Source organism: Patagioenas fasciata, chromosome 34 (genome assembly GCF_037038585.1).
Source record: "Patagioenas fasciata isolate bPatFas1 chromosome 34, bPatFas1.hap1, whole genome shotgun sequence".
NCBI lineage: Eukaryota > Metazoa > Chordata > Aves > Columbiformes > Columbidae > Patagioenas > Patagioenas fasciata.
In genome coordinates this window covers 3415177-3431691 of record NC_092553.1, presented here as the reverse complement: position 1 = coordinate 3431691, position 16515 = coordinate 3415177, and the positions used below count along the sequence as shown (strand labels likewise).

The window sequence follows — 16515 nt, the reverse complement described above, 5'->3', positions numbered from 1 at the left end:
GAGGAACGGGGTCAGCACCCAGCGCCGCGCTCAGCACCGCGCTCAGCGCCGCGCCGCTCACCGTCCGGCAGCCCCGGGTGGCTGAGCCGCAGGTCCTGGCAGGTGCGCGCAGGGTTGTCGCGGGTGCCCGTGGGGCGCCGCAGCCCCTCGATCTCCCGCTTGAGGGAGCTGAGCGAGCCCAGGATCTCCTCCGCGCCCTCGGCCGCCGCGCTCTCCTGGTCCCGCAGCAGCCGGCTGCCGTCGACGGAGCGCCGGCTCTTCTTGGGCAGCTGGATGGGCAGCGGCTGGATCACCTCCCCGGGGGGGCCCTGCGGACGGGGGGCACCGTCAGCACCCGAGCTGCGACCCCCAGCCCAAACACCCCCGTGCTCAGCGTTCTGAGGTGGGGACCACCCCTCCGCACCCACCCCAGGGGTCATTTCACCTGCGAGGGGCCGTTCTACCCTGTTTCCCCAAAAATAAGACAGGGACTTATACAGTTTTTGCTCCAAAAGGCGCTTTTTTACACATACGGTTGCCTGGATGCTGTTTAAACCGGCTTTCTTAACGAACTGTAACTAGGGCTTATTTTTGGAGTAGGGCTTATATTTTGAGGAGGGCTTATATTTTGGAGTAGGACTTATTTTTTGAGCAGGGCTTGTATTCGGAGTAGGGCTTATTTTTGGAGTAGGGCTTATTTTTGAGTAGTGCTTTTTTTCGGAGTAGGGCTTATTTTTGGAGTAGGGCTTATATTCGGAGTAGGGCTTATTTTTGGGGAAATGGGGCACGTGTCACCCCTTTCCCTTGAGCCGCTCACCGGGTGTCCGGGGGGTCCCGGGGGTCCACGTTCACCTTTGGGTCCGGCTTGGCCCTGGAGGAAAGAGATGCTCAGGGACACCAGGGCTGAGGGTGGGGACACGGTGGGGACACCGGGGCTGAGGGTGGGGACACCGGCTCAGCGCTTACCATGGCTCCCTTGGCACCTTTGGGACCCGCTGGGCCCTGCGAAGCAAGAGCGGGAGTCAGTGACCGGGGCTGGCATGGGGGGGACACAGTGGCCCCCCAAAAGCTCAAGCACAAGAGAGGGGGGCGACACAGGGACACAGGACATGGGGACACTCACGGGAAGCCCGGGGGGGCCGGTGGGGCCGATGGGGCCGGTGGCACCAGGGATCCCCTGCATGAGCAGAAACAGCGTGAGCAAACGGGGACGGCCCCGTCCAGCACCCCCCAGAGACCCCCAATCGTCCCCTGCAGGGACCCCCAACCACGACCCCCCCGCGCTCACCGTCTCTCCTTTCTGCCCCACGGAGCCCGGGGGGCCGGGGAGGCCCCGGTCGCCCTTCTCCCCCTGCTCCCCGGGGGGGCCGATCAGGCCGATGAGACCAGGGTGGCCCTGGGGGGACATGGAGGGGACACTGAGGTGACAGCACCCAGGGGACCCACAGTTCGGGGTCTTCACTGGGTGTCACGGACCCCAAACTGTTTAGGGTGCCGCGGTGACCCCGAGCACCCGCGTCACCCCGCTCACCTTCTCTCCTTTGGCGCCGGTGTCGCCTTTGAGGCCGGGGAGACCCGGGGGGCCCTGTGGGGGTGCACGGGTGAGACGTGGGGAGCGGAAAGGGGGGGACCCCCCTCGGGGGGCTGGGGGCCGGGGCCGCACTCACCACTGGTCCTGGTGGCCCAGCCTGGCCCGTGGTGCCCGGTTTGCCTTGTTCTCCCTGCACGGGGGACAGGACGGGGTGAGACCCGCGCTCCGAAACGGTGGCACTGGCACAGCGCACACCCCGGTCACCCCCGTGTCACCGTCCCTCCCGCGGTGACAGTCGGACCCTCACCCCTGGTCTGCCCTGCGCCTCAGACCCCCCCGCGCTACCACCCGGGACCCCGGTGCCAACACCGGGACATTGGGACTTGTCACCAGGACATTGGCACTTGTCACCGGGACACTGGCACTTGTCACCGGGACATTGGGACTTGTCACCGGGATGGTGACACTTGTCACCGAGACATTGGCACTTGTCACCGGGACGGTGGCACTGGGCACCAGGACACTGGCACTTGGCACCAGGATGCTGTCACTTGTCACTGGGACATTGGGACTTGTCACCGGGAGATTGGGACTAGTCACCAGGACACTGACACTTGTCACCAGGACACTGGCACTTGTCACCGGGACATTGGGACTTGTCACCGGGATGGTGGCACTGGGCACCAGGATGCTGTCACGTGTCACTGGGATGCTGTCACTTGTCACTGGGATGGTGGCCCTTGTCACCGGGACATTGGGACTCGTCACCGGGACGGTGGCACTTGTCACCAGACACTGTCACTCACCACGGAGCCGGGCAGCCCCCTGAGCCCGTCGGGTCCCTGCTTCCCCGCGAGGCCCTGGGGACCCACGGGTCCCGTCTTGCCAGGAGCCCCCACGGCACCCGGTTCTCCCTGCGGTGACAAAGGACAGAGAGGTGACACCCACCCCACAGACACAGAGCCCGGTGGTGCCACCAGGGTGTCCCCATGCCGGGGTGGCACCGAATCGCTCACCTTGGCGCCCTTCTCGCCCTGACGGCCCTCGGGGCCGGGGGAGCCGGCGGGACCCTGCGGGAGGAGACGCGGGGCGGTGAGGGACGGGGACAGCGAGCGGGTGACACGGGATGAGGGACGGGGACATGGGGCAGGTGACACTGGGTGGGTGACACAGGGTGAGGGACGGGGACAGTGAGCGGGTGACACGGGATGAGGGACGGGGACATGGGGCAGGTGACATGGGGTGGGTGACACAGGGTGAGGGACGGGGACAGCGAGCGGGTGACACGGGATGAGGGACGGGGACATGGGGCAGGTGACACGGGGTGGGTGACACAGGGTGAGGGACAGGGACAGTGAGCGGGTGACACGGGGTGAGGGACGGGGACATGGGGCAGGTGACACAGGGTGGGTGACACAGGGTGAGGGACAGGGACAGCGAGCGGGTGACACGGGGTGAGGGACGGGGACATGGGGCAGGTGACACGGGGCGGGTGACACAGGGTGAGGGACGGGGACACGGGGTGAGGGATGGGGACACTGAGTGGGAGACATGGAGCAGGGGACACGGGGTGGGTGACACGGGGTGAGGGACGGGTGACACGAAGTGGGTGACACGAGGTGAGGGACAGGGACACAGGGCGGGCGACACAGGGTGAGGGACAGGGACAGCGGGCAGGTGACACGGGGCAGGTGGCATGGGGTGAGAGACGGGGACACGGGGTGGGTGACACGGGGCAGGTGACACGGACAGTGGGCGGGTGACACGGGGCGGGTGACACGGGGTGAGGGACAGGGACAGTGGGCAGGTGACACGGGGCAGGTGGCATGGGGTGAGAGATGGGGACACGGGGTGGGTGACACGGGGTGGGTGACACGGACAGTGGGCGGGTGACACGGGGCAGGTGACACGGGGTGAGGGACGGGGACACGGGGCGGGTGACACGGGGTGAGGGATGGGGACAGTGGGCGGGTGACATGGGGTGAGGGACGGGGACACAGGGCGGGTGACACGGGGCAGGTGACACGGGGTGAGGGACAGGGACAGCGGGCAGGTGACACGGGGCGGGTGACGGGGACACGGGTTGGGTGACACAGGGCGGGTGACACAGGGCGGGTGACACAGGGCGGGTGACACCCGGAGCCGTCACCCAGCGCTTACCCTCTTCCCCAGGGGGCCGGGGGGGCCGTTCTCGCCCGTGGGGCCCGGGGAGCCCTGCAGGAGGACAAGAGGAGGTGAGCGAGGATGAGGGGACCGGGGGGGACCCCAAAATTCACGGGGGGTCCGGGTGAGCCCCCCCACGGCACCGCGGCACTCACCGGCTCCCCGGGCTCCCCGTCCTCGCCGCGCTCGCCCTTCGCTCCGTCCTGGCCCTGGGGGGGACGTGGGACAACGCGGGGTCACCGCGAGAACCCCCAAACCCCCCGAACCCCAACACGCGTTCTGGGGGGGGACACAACACTCACCCTGGGGCCCATTTCACCGGGGGGGCCGGGGTCGCCTGGAAAGCCGACGGGGCCCTGGAACAGAGGGAGGAGATGCCTGGGGGGGCCCGGACACCCCCGCGAACCCCCCCACGTCCCCTGTGTCCCCCGTGTTGGGGGGACACGGCACTCACGGGGTTGCCCTTGGGTCCGTCGTCGCCGGGGGGGCCCTTTCCTCCCGGTGGCCCCGCGGCCCCCGCGGCTCCGGCTTCTCCCTTCTCCCCTCGCTCGCCTCGCGGGCCCTGCGGTGCAGTGGGGGGGTCAGCGGCACAAGGGGGGGGTCAGCGGCACAAGGGGGGGGCCAGTGGCACAAGGGGACAATGACGGTGTCCCCCTGTCACTCACCTTCACCCCTGGCTCTCCTTGGATTCCTGGGGCCCCTGATTCACCGGGGTCCCCCTGAAATGGGGACAGACAGTCAGCGCCCCCCCCGTGCCGCCCCGTCCCCCCCACCCATGACCAACCCCCCCTTGACACCCCAATAACGCAGCTCCCCCCCCAACCCGGGGGTGAACCCCGATGTCCCGGACGTACCTTCTCACCGGGGGGGCCCAGGTTCCCGACGCCACCGGGGGGTCCCTGGGGTCCCTGTTGGGGGGCAGAGGGGTCACCCCAGGTCACCCCGCTCACCCCAATGGGGATGGGAAGGGGGGGCGGGGGGGTCACTTACGTCTGCTCCAGAGGGTCCAGCGGGGCCGCGGGGACCTGGGGGGCCGGGGGGGCCCTGGGGGTGGGGGGAGGAAGCAGAGGGTGAGGACACCCATGGGACCCCCACCCGGAGTGATGGGGGGGGCGGTGTCACTTACCATGGGGCCAACGTCACCCGTCTCGCCCTTTTCACCCGCCGGACCCGGCAAACCCTGCGGAGGGGGGGGTTAATTAACGAGGGGGATAATTAACGAGGGGGGGGACACAGCGGGGTGGGGGGGACACTGGGGGTCTCACCTGGAGCCCGATGGGGCCGGGGGGGCCGTTGAAGCCCCGCGTCCCCTCGTCGCCCTTGGCCCCGAAGTGGCCCTGGGGACCCCGGGCGCCGGGTTCCCCGTCGGCACCCTGCGGTGGGGGGGGGGGTCACATTGTCACCGTCACCGGGGGGGTCACCGGAACCCCCCACCCCCCACCCCACATTGCGCCCCCCGCATTGTACTCACGGCTGCTCCGGGCTGCCCGACCGGCCCGATGGGCCCGGGGGGGCCGGGGGGACCCTGTGGGGACAGAAGGGGACGGTGAGGCCGTGGGGGGGACAACGGGGACAAGGCGGGGGGGGCACGGCCACTCACGTGCTCGCCCTTGTTGCCTTTGGTTCCCTTCTGGCCCGGCTCGCCCACCTCGCCCTGGGGGGGACAGGACGCTCAGCCCCGCGTGGGGGGACACGGGGACACCGGGGGGGGGGGACCTCACCTTGTCACCGTCCTCGCCGGGGCCACCGGGGGGGCCCGCGGGGCCCGGTAGCCCCACGGGGCCCTGGACGCCGTCCCGGCCGGCGGGACCCATGGGGCCCTTCTCGCCCTGGGGGTGGAATGGGGGGGTGAGCGGTGCGGCCCCCCCCGTGTCCCCGTGTCCCCGCTGTCCCCAAGCACTCACGGGAACGCCTTTCTCGCCGGAGGGGCCCGGGGGTCCCTGCGGGCCCGGGCGCCCGGGGGGGCCAACGGGACCCCCCTGGCCTGGGCCGCCTCTCTCGCCGGGGGAGCCCTGGGGGGGCAGATGGACATTTGGGGGGGGAACGTGGGGACAAACTGGGGGGGATCTGGGGGGTGACACTCACTGCGGGTCCGGGGGGTCCCGCTGGTCCCTCGTTGCCCTTCAGCCCTGGGCCGCCCTGCGCCGGGGGGGCAGCGCCGGGGGGGTCAGTGCCATGGGGGGGGCAATGTGATGGGGGGGGGGGTCAGTGTGATGGGGGGGGGGCAGTGTGATGGGGGGGGGGCAGTGTGATGGGGGGGAGTGTGATGGGGGGGGCAGTGTGATGGGGGGGAGTGTGATGGGGGGGGCAGTGTGATGGGGGGGGAGTGTGATGGGGGGGGTCAGTGTGATGGGGGGGTCAGTGTGATGGGGGGGGGTCAGTGTGATGGGGGGGCAGTGTGATGGGGGGGTCAGTGTGATGGGGGGGTCAGTGTGATGGGGGGGGTCAGTGCGATGGGGGGGTCAGTGCGATGGGGGGGGCAGCGCCCTGGGGGCGATAGCGCGATGGGGGCGGTCAGTGTGATGGGGGGGTCAGCCCAATATGGGGGGGTCAGCACAGTGTCACCGGGGGGGCAGGATGGGGGGTCAGCGCCATGGGGGGGTCAGCGCCATGGGGGGGTCAGTGCCATGGGGGTCCCAGCACAGTGTCCCGGGGGGGGGGTCCCGAGGTGGGGGGTTCCAAGGTGGGACAGTGGGGTGTGGGAGGGACAGTGGTGTTGGGGGGGTTAAGGTGTTGGGGGGGTCAGTGATGTTGGGGGGGGGTCCCGGAGGGGAGGTCCCGGAGCGGGGGTCCCGAGGCGGGGTCCCAAGGGGGGGTCCCAAGGGGGGGTAGTGGGGTGTGGGAGGGGCAGTGGTGTTGGGGGGGGTTAAGGTGTTGGGGGGGGGGGGTCAGTGATGTTGGGGGGGTCAGTGGTGGGGGAGGGGGTCCCGAGGGGGGGTCCCGGGGGGGGTTCCCCGGGGGGTCCCGGGGGGGTCCCGGGGGGGTTCCCGGGGGGGGTTCCCGAGGTGGGGGTTCCCGGGGGGGTCCCGGGGGGGTCCCGGGGGGGTCCCGGGGGGGTCCCGGGGGTCCCTGGCCGCGGTACTCACGGGGGTGCCGGGCAGCCCCCGCTCTCCGGGGAAGCCCCGCAGCCCGGCCGGGCCGTCCTTCCCGGGGGAGCCGGCGGGGCCGGGGTCTCCCTGGGGGGGGGGGCACAGGGTGAGACGGGGGGGTCACCCCCGGTCCCCCCCAAACCCCCCCCCCCCCACCCCTCTCACCTTGGTGCCCTCCTTGCCCGAGGGGCCCGGCAGCCCCTGCTCGCCGGGGGGGCCGGGGGGGCCCGGGTGGCCGCGCTCCCCCATGGGCCCGGACTCCCCCGCCGCTCCCTGCGACCCGGGGGGGGGGCAAGGGGACAACGGTCAGCGCGGCCCCGCGGAACGGGGACCCCCCCACCACCCACCCCCCCACACTCACCTGGGGCCCCACCACCCCGGGGGGGCCGGGGGGGCCGGTTTTGCCTTGGAATCCCTGGTGGGGGGAGAGAGGAGAAGGGTGAGGGGGGGGCACCTGGGGGGGGGGACACGCGGGGGGGGACATGGGGACACTCACGACTTCGCCGCGCTGGCCCGGGTGGCCGGGGAGCCCGTCCTTGCCGGGGGGGCCCTGCGGAGGGGGGGTCAGCGGCACCGGGGGGGACACCCCGGCACCTATGGGGGGATCCCCCGTATTTATGGGGGGGACCCCCCGTATTTATGGGGGGGACACCCCGGTATTTATGGGGGGACACCCCGGTACCTATGGGGGGACGCCCCGTATTTATGGGGGGGACACCCCGGTACCTATGGGGGGATCCCCCGTATTTATGGGGGGGACACCCCGGTATTTATGGGGGGACACCCCGGTACCTATGGGGGGATCCCCCGTATTTATGGGGGGGACACCCCGGTATTTATGGGGGGGGGTGGGACACCCCGGTATTTATGGGGGGGGGACACCCCGGTATTTATGGGGGGGACACCCCGGTATTTATGGGGGGGGGACACCCCGGTATTTATGGGGGGGACACCCCGGTATTTATGGGGGGGGGGACGACACCCCGGTATTTATGGGGGGGGGGGACACCCCGGTACTTACGGGGGGTCCTTTGGGTCCTGGGAAGCCGTTGGGTCCCTGCGGTCCTGGCAGCCCCTGGGTGGGGGGAAAGGGGGGGACAGTGCTGATCAACGCTAATTAAGGCTAATTAACGCTAATTAACGCTAATTAACGCTAATTAACGCTAATTAACGCTAATTAACGCTAATCAACGCTAATTAACGCTAATTAACGCTAATTAACACAGAGATCATTAGCGGAGCAGCACTGACACCCCCATGAGAGTGTGTGCTGGGGGGCAATGAGGGGGCAATGGGGGGGCGATGGGGGACGATGGGGGACGATGGGGGACAATGGGGGACAATGGGGGACAATGGGGGACAATGAGGGGCATTAGGGACAATGCGGGGGCGATGGGGGACAATGGGGGGCAATGGGGGACAATGGGGGGGCGATGGGGGACAATGGGGGGCGATGGGGGACAATGGGGGGCAATGGGGGGCAATGGGGGACAATGGGGGACAATGGGGGGGCGATGGGGGACAATGGGGGGCAATGGGGGGCAATGGGGGACAATGGGGGGGCGATGGGGGACAATGGGGGGCAATGGGGGACAATGGGGGGGCGATAGGGGACAATGGGGGGCATTAGGGACAATGGGGGGGCGTTAGGGGCCGATATGGGGGCGATGGGGGACAAAGGGGGGACAATGGGGGGGCGATGGGGGGGCATTAAGGGGACAATCCGGGGGACAATGGGGGGCAACAAGGGGCCATGGGGGGGCGATGGGGGTCAGTGGGGGACAATAGGGGGGGCATTGGGGGGGCAATAGGGGGGGTCAATGGGGGTCACAGCACCCAGCCCAGGTGGGTGACACCCCGGGGACCCCCCCACCCCAAACCCAGCCGGGGGGGTCACTCACCCGTTCGCCGGGGGGGCCATGGGGGCCATCACTGCCGGACGTGCCCTGTGGGGGGGGCAAGGATGATGGGGACAGTTCTGGGGTGCCCATAGGTGACCCCCCCAGCCCCCCCAAACTGACCTTGGCCCCCGACTTCCCGGTGGCTCCGCGTGGTCCCCGTTGTCCCCTGGGTCCCTGCGGGAGGACGGGGTGGGGGGGGTGACGGATGGGCCGTGACCCCCCCACAATGTGGGGGTGCTGGGTGGTTGGGTCTGGGGGGGCACTGACCCCCCCCACTCACCGTGGGGCCGCGCTCCCCCCTGGGCCCCGATTTGCCGGCCAGACCCTATGGGACAAATCAGTTCAGAGACTCCTTTTGGGGAGGGGGGGGGCATAGGGCAGGGACCCCCCCACCCCACCGGGGGGCGTCCCCAAATTGGGGGGGCACCCAACTCACCCGTGCGCCCTTCTCGCCGTTGCTGCCGGGGAATCCGGGGAACCCCTGGGACCCCTGGGGTGGAGAGGGGGGGTCAGTGGGGATTTGGGGGGTCAGGGGTGTGGGGGGGTCAGTGGGGTTGGGGGGGTCAGGGGTGTGGGGGGGGCAGTGGGGTTTGGGGGGGTCAGGGTGTGGGGGGTCAGTGGGGTTTGGGGGGGTCAGTGGGGTTGGGGAGTCAGTGGTGTTGGGGGGGTCAGTGGGGTTGGGGGGTCGTGGAGTTTGGGGGGGGTCAGTGGTGTTTTGGGGGGGGTCAGTGGGGTTGGGGGGGTCAGTGGGGTTTGGGAGGGGGTCAGTGGGGTTTGGGGGGGTCAGTGGGGTTGGGGTCAGTGATTTTGGGGGGGGGGGGTCACACACACATATGGGGCAGCCCCATAGCGCTCACCTTGGGCCCCTGGCGCCCGGGGTACCCGGGTAGACCTGGCACCCCCAGCTTCCCCTGCGGAAAAGAGATGGGGGGGGGGTCACGGGGTGCGGGGGGGGGCAGGGGGGGCACGGGGGGGTCCACCCCCACGTCCCCTCGTTGTCCCCTCGTTGTCCCCTCGTTGTCCCCTCACCTTCTCGCCGACCAGCCCCACGGGCCCGGGGTCACCGGTGGGTCCCGTCCGTCCCTTGGGCCCCTCGGGTCCGTCCTCGCCCCGCGACCCGGGGACCCCGATTTCACCCTGGGGGGGGGGACATTGGGGGGGTGTCAGGGTGGTCCCACACCCCCTGGGGTGGGGGGGGACACCGGGGACCCCCCCCAACACCTACCCGGTCGCCTTTGACGCCCACGTCGCCCTTGAAGCCGGGGAAGCCTTCCTCGCCCTGCCCAGAGGATGAGGATGGTGACGGTGACAGTGCCACCATGGGGGGGACAGACGGGGGCGGATGGACGGACAGAGGCGGATGGACAGACAGGGACGGATGGACAGACAGAGGCGGATGGACGGACAGAGGCGGATGGACAGACAGAGGCGGATGGACAGACAGAGACGGATGGACAGACAGAGGCGGATGGACGGACAGAGGCGGATGGACAGACAGACACCCACCTTCTCGCCCTTGTGGCCCTTCAGCCCCCGGATGCCGTCCACCCCCTGGGGACAGAGGAGGGGTGACACACGGCATGGGGGGGGTGACACACGGCATGGGGGGGTGACACCGCTCCCAAATCTGCATGGTTTGACCCCAAAAATGCCACCCCCCCCCCCCCCCAAAACCCGGCACTGACCTTGACACCGCGCGGCCCTGGGTAACCAATGGGGCCCTGGGGACCCGAGGGACCCTGCGGGGGGACAGGGACACCGGGGGGGTCACAGAGCGTGGGGTGACCCCCCCGGGACGGGGACGCGTGGGGGGGACGGGGGTGCTTTACCTGGTTGCCCTTGGTGCCGGGGGGGCCCTCCTTGCCGGGGTGGCCCTGGGGACACGAGGGGACACGGTTGAGGTGGCACCTGTGACCTCCCCCCCCGGTGTGGGTCCCACCCCCCCCAGACCCACAAGCAGCCCCTTGGGGGTTCGGGGACTTGGGGACTTGGGGACAGTGGGGCAGATGTGGCCGGAGCAGCCTTGGGGGGTCACCCGGGGGGTGACAGGGACGGGGGTGACAGTGACGGGGGGGTGACAGTGTCGGTGGGGGTGACAATGCTGGGGGGGTGACACCGCCGGGGGTGACACTAAGGGGGGTGACACTGTGGGGGGTGACAATGATGGGGGTGATAATGATGGGGGGTGACACAGTGGGGGGGTGACAATGATGGGGGTGATAATGATGGGGGGTGACACTGTGGGGGGGTGACAATGATGGGGGTGACAATGGTGGGGGTGACACTGCAGGGGGGGTGACAATGATGGGGGTGACAATGGTGGGGGTGACACTGCAGGGGGGGTGACACTGTGGGGGGGGGTGACACCACTGGGGGGGTGACACCACCGGGGGGGTGACACTGTAGGGGTGACACTGAGGGGTTGACACTGCAGGGGTGACACTGATGGGGGTGACACCGGGGGGGTGACACTGATGGGGGTGACACTGATGGGGTGACACCGGGGGGGTGACACCGGGGGGGTGACCCCGGGGGGGTGACCCCGGGGGGTGGCACTCACGGGGGGTCCGTCGGAGCCGGGCGTGCCGGGCAGGCCGGGTTTCCCCTGGGGACCCTGGGACAGAGCAGCCGGGTGAGCGGTGGCACCGGGGGGGTTGGGGGGCACAGCTTTGTGTCCCCCCCCCCATTCCCCCACACCCCCGGGGGGGACCCGGCCCCACCTTCTCTCCGGGGGGGCCCGTGGCGCCTTGAGGTCCCGGGAGCCCCTAAAACACAGAGATTGGGGGGGTTACCCCCTTGTGCCCCCCTCACTGCGGGGGGGTCCAGAATGGGGGGGTTACCCCGTTGTGCCCCCCTTTGCTGTGGGGGGGTCTGGAATGGGGGGGTTACCTGAGTTCCGGGGGTCCCCTGCTGGCCGGGGGGTCCGGGCTCCCCTTGTGGCCCCTGTGACAATGGGTGGGGAATGAGGACGCTGTTGGGGACACGCGGGTGTCCCCGGGGTGGCACGGGGGGGGGGGGGGGGCATTGGGGGGGACACGCTGGGTGCCCCCCAGGCTCACCAGGTTCCCCTTGGGCCCCACGGGACCGTCCATGCCACGCACGCCCTGCGGGGAGGTGGCGATGAGGGGGGGACAGGGGACACGGGGGGACAAGGGGACATGGGGACAGGGGACATGGGGGGACAACAGGCTTGGGGGGACACGGGGATGGGGGGGACAACAGGTTTTGGGGGACACGGGGACAGGGGACACAGGGGACATGGGGAGGACAACAGGTGTAGGGGGACATGGGGATGGGAGCACAACAGGTTTTGGGGGACACGGGGACAGGGGACACGGACAAGGGACATGGGGACGGGGGGACAGTGGGTTTGGGGGGACACAGGGACGGGGGACACAGGAATGGGGGTGACAGCAGGTTGGGGGGGACATAGGGACAGGGGGGACAGGAGGTGTGGGGGGGGACAGGGACATGAGGGGGACAGCAGGTTTGGGGGGACATGGGGACAGGGGACACAGGGATGGGGGACATGGGGATGGGGGACACACAGGAATGGGGGACACACAGGAATGGGGTGACAGCAGGTTTGGGGGGGACATGGGGACGAGGGGACATGGGGACGGGGGGACATTGGATTTGGGGGGACACGGGGATGGGGGTACAGCAGGTTTGGGGGGCATGGGAGGGGGACACATAGGGACAGGGGGACATTGGGTTGGGGGGACACAGGAACAGGGGAGACATGGGGATGGGGGGACATTGGATTTGGGGGGGACACGGGGATGGGGGGGACATGGGGTTTGGGGGGGACATGGGGGGGACATTGGGTTTTTGGGGGACATGGGGATGGGGGGACATGGGGTTTGGGGGGACATGGGGGGACACTGGGTTTTTGGGGGACACGGGGACGGGAGGGACATGGGGTTTGGGGGGACATGGGGGGACATTGGGTTTTTGGGGGACACGGGGATGGGGGGGACATGGGGTTTGGGGGGGACATGGGGGGGACATTGGGTTTTTGGGGGACACGGGGATGGGGGGGACATGGGGTTTGGGGGGACACGGGACGGGGGGGATAAGGGGGGGGCTCTGCCCATGGCACTCACCGGGGGGCCGGGGATGCCGGGGGGGCCCTTGGGGCCCAGCAGCCCCCTGGGTCCCTGTGGGGCACACGGAGGGGGGGGTCAGGAGGCACCGGGGGGGGGTGGGGGGGCGGGAGGCGACGTCCCCCCCCAGGCGCCACCGCTTTGTCCCCCCCAGTACCGCTTCTCCGGGCAGCCCTCGGGGTCCCACGTCTCCATCGTCACCCTGCGCAGGGACAAGGGGACAATGAGGGGGGGTGGGTGACGATGTGGGGGGGTCACCCCGCGCCCCCCCTCGGCGGCCCCACTCACCCTCTCGCCGTCCTCGCCGGGGGGGCCCGGCAGCCCCTGCGCGCCGCTCTCGCCCTGGGGGGGGGACACACAAGGCGCTCAGGCGGGGGGGGCGCTGCGGTTTTGGGGGGGGGGGGGGCAGGTGTGAATGGGCCCAGTGTGCGGTGTGAATGGGGCTCTGTGCGCCGTGTTTGCTCGGCTGCGGGTTGGGGGCGGGGGGCGGGGGGGGCGGTGGGAATGGGGGGGGTGCGGGGAGCGGGGGGGGTGGGAACCCCGCGGTTGGGGGGGACTCACCCGGTGGCCCTTGTCGCCCGGCAGCCCGGGCAGCCCGTCGAAGCCGCGCTCGCCCTGGGGGCACAGAGGTGGCGCTGAGGGTGCAGTTTGGGGGGGGGGGTGCTGGGGGCCCCCCAGGATCAGCGCAGGTCCTGGATGAGCCCAGAGCAGCCGGGATGTGGGGTAAAGCGGGATCAGTGGGATAAACCGGGGTCAATGGGATAAACCGGGACCAGTGGGATAAACCGGGGTCAATGGGATAAACCGGGGTCAATGGGATAAACCGGGACCAGTGGGATCCGGGATAAACTGGGATCAGTGGGATAAACTGGGATCAGTGGGATAAACCGGGACCAGTGGGATCCGGGATAAACTGGGATCAGTGGGATAAACTGGGATCAGTGGGATAAACCGGGGTCAATGGGATAAACCGGGATCAATGGGATCCAGGATAAACTGGGATCAGTGGGATAAACCGGGGTCAATGGGATAAACCGGGATCAGTGGGATCCGGGATAAACTGGGATCAGTGGGATAAACCAGGGTCAATGGGATAAACCAGGATCAGTGGGATCCGGGATAAACTGGGATCAGTGGGACAAACCGGGACCAGTGGGATAACCGGGATAAACCGGGATCAGTGGTATAAACTGGGATCAGTAGGATCCAGGGTAAACTGGGACCAGTGGGATAAACCAGGATCAGTAGGATCCAGGGTAAACCAGGACCAGTGAGATCTGGGATGAACTGGGATCACTGGGATAAACCGGGATCAGTGGGATCCAGGATAAACCAGGATCAGTGGGATAAACCAGGACCAGTGGGATAAACTGGGATCAGTGGGATCCAAGGTAAACCAGGACCAGTGGGATAAACCGGGATCAGTGGGATCCAGGGTAAACTGGGACCAATGGGATCAGCCCAGACCTGGGATCAGCCCCCAAGAGGGACCCCCAAATCGGGGGGGGGTCCCACATTGTGTCGTCGCCCCCCCCCCCGAATCGCCCCGTTCCACCCGGGCTCCTCGTCCCCATCCCACGGGATCCCAGTGTCCCCAGTTCACCCGGCCCAGAGCTCAGGTGGGGGACCCAAGGGTGGGGGGACCCCAGGAGTGGGGGGAACCCAAGGGTGGGGGGAACCCAAAGGTGGGGGAACCCCAAGGTGGGGGGGAACCCAAAGGTGGGGGGGACCCAAGGTTGGGGGGAACCCCAGGTGGGGGGGACCCAAGGGGAGGGGGACCCCAGGAATGGGGAGAACCCAAGGGTGGGGGGAACCCCAAGGTTGGGGGGAACCCCAGGTGGGGGGAAACCCCGGGTGGGGGGGACCCAAGGGTGGGGGGACCCCAAGAGTGGGGAGAACCCAAGGGTGGGGGGAACCCAAAGGTTGGGGGAACCCCAAGGTTGGGGGGAACCCCAGGTGGGGGGGACCCAAGGGGAGGGGCACCCCAGGAATGGGGAGAGCCCAAGGGTGGGGGGGAACCCCAAGAGTGGGGGGAACCCAAGGGTGGGGGGAACCCAAAGGTGGGGGGAACCCAAGGTTGGGGGGAACCCCAGGTGGGGGGGACCCAAGGGGAGGGGGACCCCAGGAATGGGGAGAACCCAAGGGTGGGGGGAACCCCAAGGTTGGGGGGAACCCCAGATGGGGGGGACCCAAGGGGAGGGGGACCCCAGGAATGGGGAGAACCCAAGGGTGGGGGGAACCCAAGGGTGGAGGGGAACCCAAGGGTGGGGGGAACCCAAAGGTGAGGGGGAACCCAAGAAGGGGGGGACCCAAGGGGAGGGGGGGGACCCAAGGGTGGGGGGGAACCCAAGGAGGGGGGGACCCTAAGGGTGGGGGGGAACCCAAGAAGGGGGGGACCCAAGGGGAGGGGGGGGACCCAAGGGTGTGGGGGGATACAAGGGGGGGGGACCCCAAGAGTAGGGGGTCCCCCGTTACCTTCACGCCGGGGTCACCGGGCATCCCCCGAGCGCCATCAGCCCCCGGGCGGCCCTGCGGGACGGGGGGGTCAGCAGGGGGCACAGACCCCCCAGACCCCCCAAAACCCCCCAAGTCCCCCAAACCCCCCCAAACCCCCAACTCACCCTCCGGCCGGGCTTTCCCGGGGGGCCCGTCAGCCCCTGGGGACCTCGGGGACCCTGTTGGGGGGGGGGTGTTAACGAGGCGCTGGTTAACGAGGGGGGGTCACAGGGGTCCGCTCCCCCCCACTCACCTGGGGCCCGAAGTCTCCGGACTCGCCCTTCACGCCGGTGCTGCCGGGCTGGCCCTGCGGGGTGGGGGCGCTCAGGGGGGCCCCAGCACCCCAAACCCCCAAACCCTCTGAACCCCAAGTCTCCTGAACCCCCCAAACCCCCAACACCCTGAACTCCCCAAACCCCCTAAACCCCAAACATCCTGAACCCCCGAACCCCCAAAGCCCCCTGAACCCCAACCCCCCAAACCCCAAACGCCCCAAACCCCCTGAACCTCAAACCCCCCAACCCCCAAAGCCCCCTGAACCCCAAACCCCCCAAAGCTCCTGAACCCCCTGAACCCCAAATCTCCTGAACCCCCCAACACCCTGAACTCCCCAAATCCCCTAAACCCCAAACACCCTGAACCCTCCGAACCCCCAAAGCCCCCTGAACCCCAACCCCCTCAAACCCCAAACCCCCCAAACCCCCTGAACCACAACCCCCTCAAACCCCAAACGCCCCAAACCCCCTGAACCTCAAACCCCCCAAACCCCCCAAGCCCCAAAGCCCCCTGAACCCCAAACCCCCCAAAGCTCCCAAACCCCCTGAACCCCAAATCTCCTGAACCCCCCAACACCCTGAACTCCCCAAATCCCCTAAACCCCAAACACCCTGAACCTTCCGAACCCCCAAAGCCCCCTGAACCCCAACCCCCCCAAACCCCAAGCCCCCCAAACCCCCTGTACCTCAAACCCCTCAAACCCCCCAAGCCCCAAATCCCCCAAGCCCCCTGAACCCCAACCCCCCAAAGCTCCCAAACCCCCTGAACCCCAAATCTCCTGAACCCCCCAAACCCCCCAACACCCTGAACTCCCCAAATCCCCTAAACCCCCCGAACCCCCAAAGCCCCCTGAACCCCAACCCCCCAAACCCCCCAAACCCCCCAAACTCCCTGAACTTCAAACCCCCCAAACCCCCCAAACCCCCTGAACCCCAAACCCCCCGAGCCCCCCAAACCCCCCGAGCCCCCAAACC

General features: G+C 69.0%; 1 protein-coding gene across 2 annotated transcripts in view; it reads right to left on the bottom strand.

Moving 5' to 3' along the window:
- COL11A2 (collagen type XI alpha 2 chain) overlaps positions 1-16515 on the bottom strand; it is a 34771-nt gene that overhangs the window by 2794 nt on the left and 15462 nt on the right. For both annotated transcript variants that reach the window (XM_071800927.1, XM_071800928.1), the window contains 49 exons: positions 15519-15572; positions 15391-15444; positions 15245-15298; positions 13331-13384; positions 13058-13111; positions 12927-12971; positions 12770-12823; positions 11723-11767; positions 11553-11606; positions 11384-11428; positions 11224-11277; positions 10493-10537; positions 10349-10402; positions 10170-10214; positions 9889-9942; positions 9693-9800; positions 9521-9574; positions 9100-9153; positions 8944-8988; positions 8784-8837; positions 8664-8708; positions 7784-7837; positions 7259-7312; positions 7124-7177; positions 6928-7035; positions 6760-6849; positions 5759-5812; positions 5578-5685; positions 5395-5502; positions 5274-5327; positions 5145-5198; positions 4939-5046; positions 4800-4853; positions 4664-4717; positions 4528-4581; positions 4339-4392; positions 4128-4235; positions 3976-4029; positions 3829-3882; positions 3671-3724; positions 2527-2580; positions 2317-2424; positions 1647-1700; positions 1511-1564; positions 1268-1375; positions 1103-1156; positions 946-981; positions 797-850; positions 62-308 (listed from right to left, as the gene is read on the bottom strand). In XM_071800927.1, the coding sequence (XP_071657028.1) occupies positions 62-308; positions 797-850; positions 946-981; positions 1103-1156; positions 1268-1375; positions 1511-1564; positions 1647-1700; positions 2317-2424; positions 2527-2580; positions 3671-3724; positions 3829-3882; positions 3976-4029; positions 4128-4235; positions 4339-4392; positions 4528-4581; positions 4664-4717; positions 4800-4853; positions 4939-5046; positions 5145-5198; positions 5274-5327; positions 5395-5502; positions 5578-5685; positions 5759-5812; positions 6760-6849; positions 6928-7035; positions 7124-7177; positions 7259-7312; positions 7784-7837; positions 8664-8708; positions 8784-8837; positions 8944-8988; positions 9100-9153; positions 9521-9574; positions 9693-9800; positions 9889-9942; positions 10170-10214; positions 10349-10402; positions 10493-10537; positions 11224-11277; positions 11384-11428; positions 11553-11606; positions 11723-11767; positions 12770-12823; positions 12927-12971; positions 13058-13111; positions 13331-13384; positions 15245-15298; positions 15391-15444; positions 15519-15572 (3226 nt within the window). The remainder of the gene's footprint in view (positions 1-61; positions 309-796; positions 851-945; positions 982-1102; positions 1157-1267; positions 1376-1510; positions 1565-1646; positions 1701-2316; positions 2425-2526; positions 2581-3670; positions 3725-3828; positions 3883-3975; positions 4030-4127; positions 4236-4338; positions 4393-4527; positions 4582-4663; positions 4718-4799; positions 4854-4938; positions 5047-5144; positions 5199-5273; positions 5328-5394; positions 5503-5577; positions 5686-5758; positions 5813-6759; positions 6850-6927; positions 7036-7123; positions 7178-7258; positions 7313-7783; positions 7838-8663; positions 8709-8783; positions 8838-8943; positions 8989-9099; positions 9154-9520; positions 9575-9692; positions 9801-9888; positions 9943-10169; positions 10215-10348; positions 10403-10492; positions 10538-11223; positions 11278-11383; positions 11429-11552; positions 11607-11722; positions 11768-12769; positions 12824-12926; positions 12972-13057; positions 13112-13330; positions 13385-15244; positions 15299-15390; positions 15445-15518; positions 15573-16515) is intronic.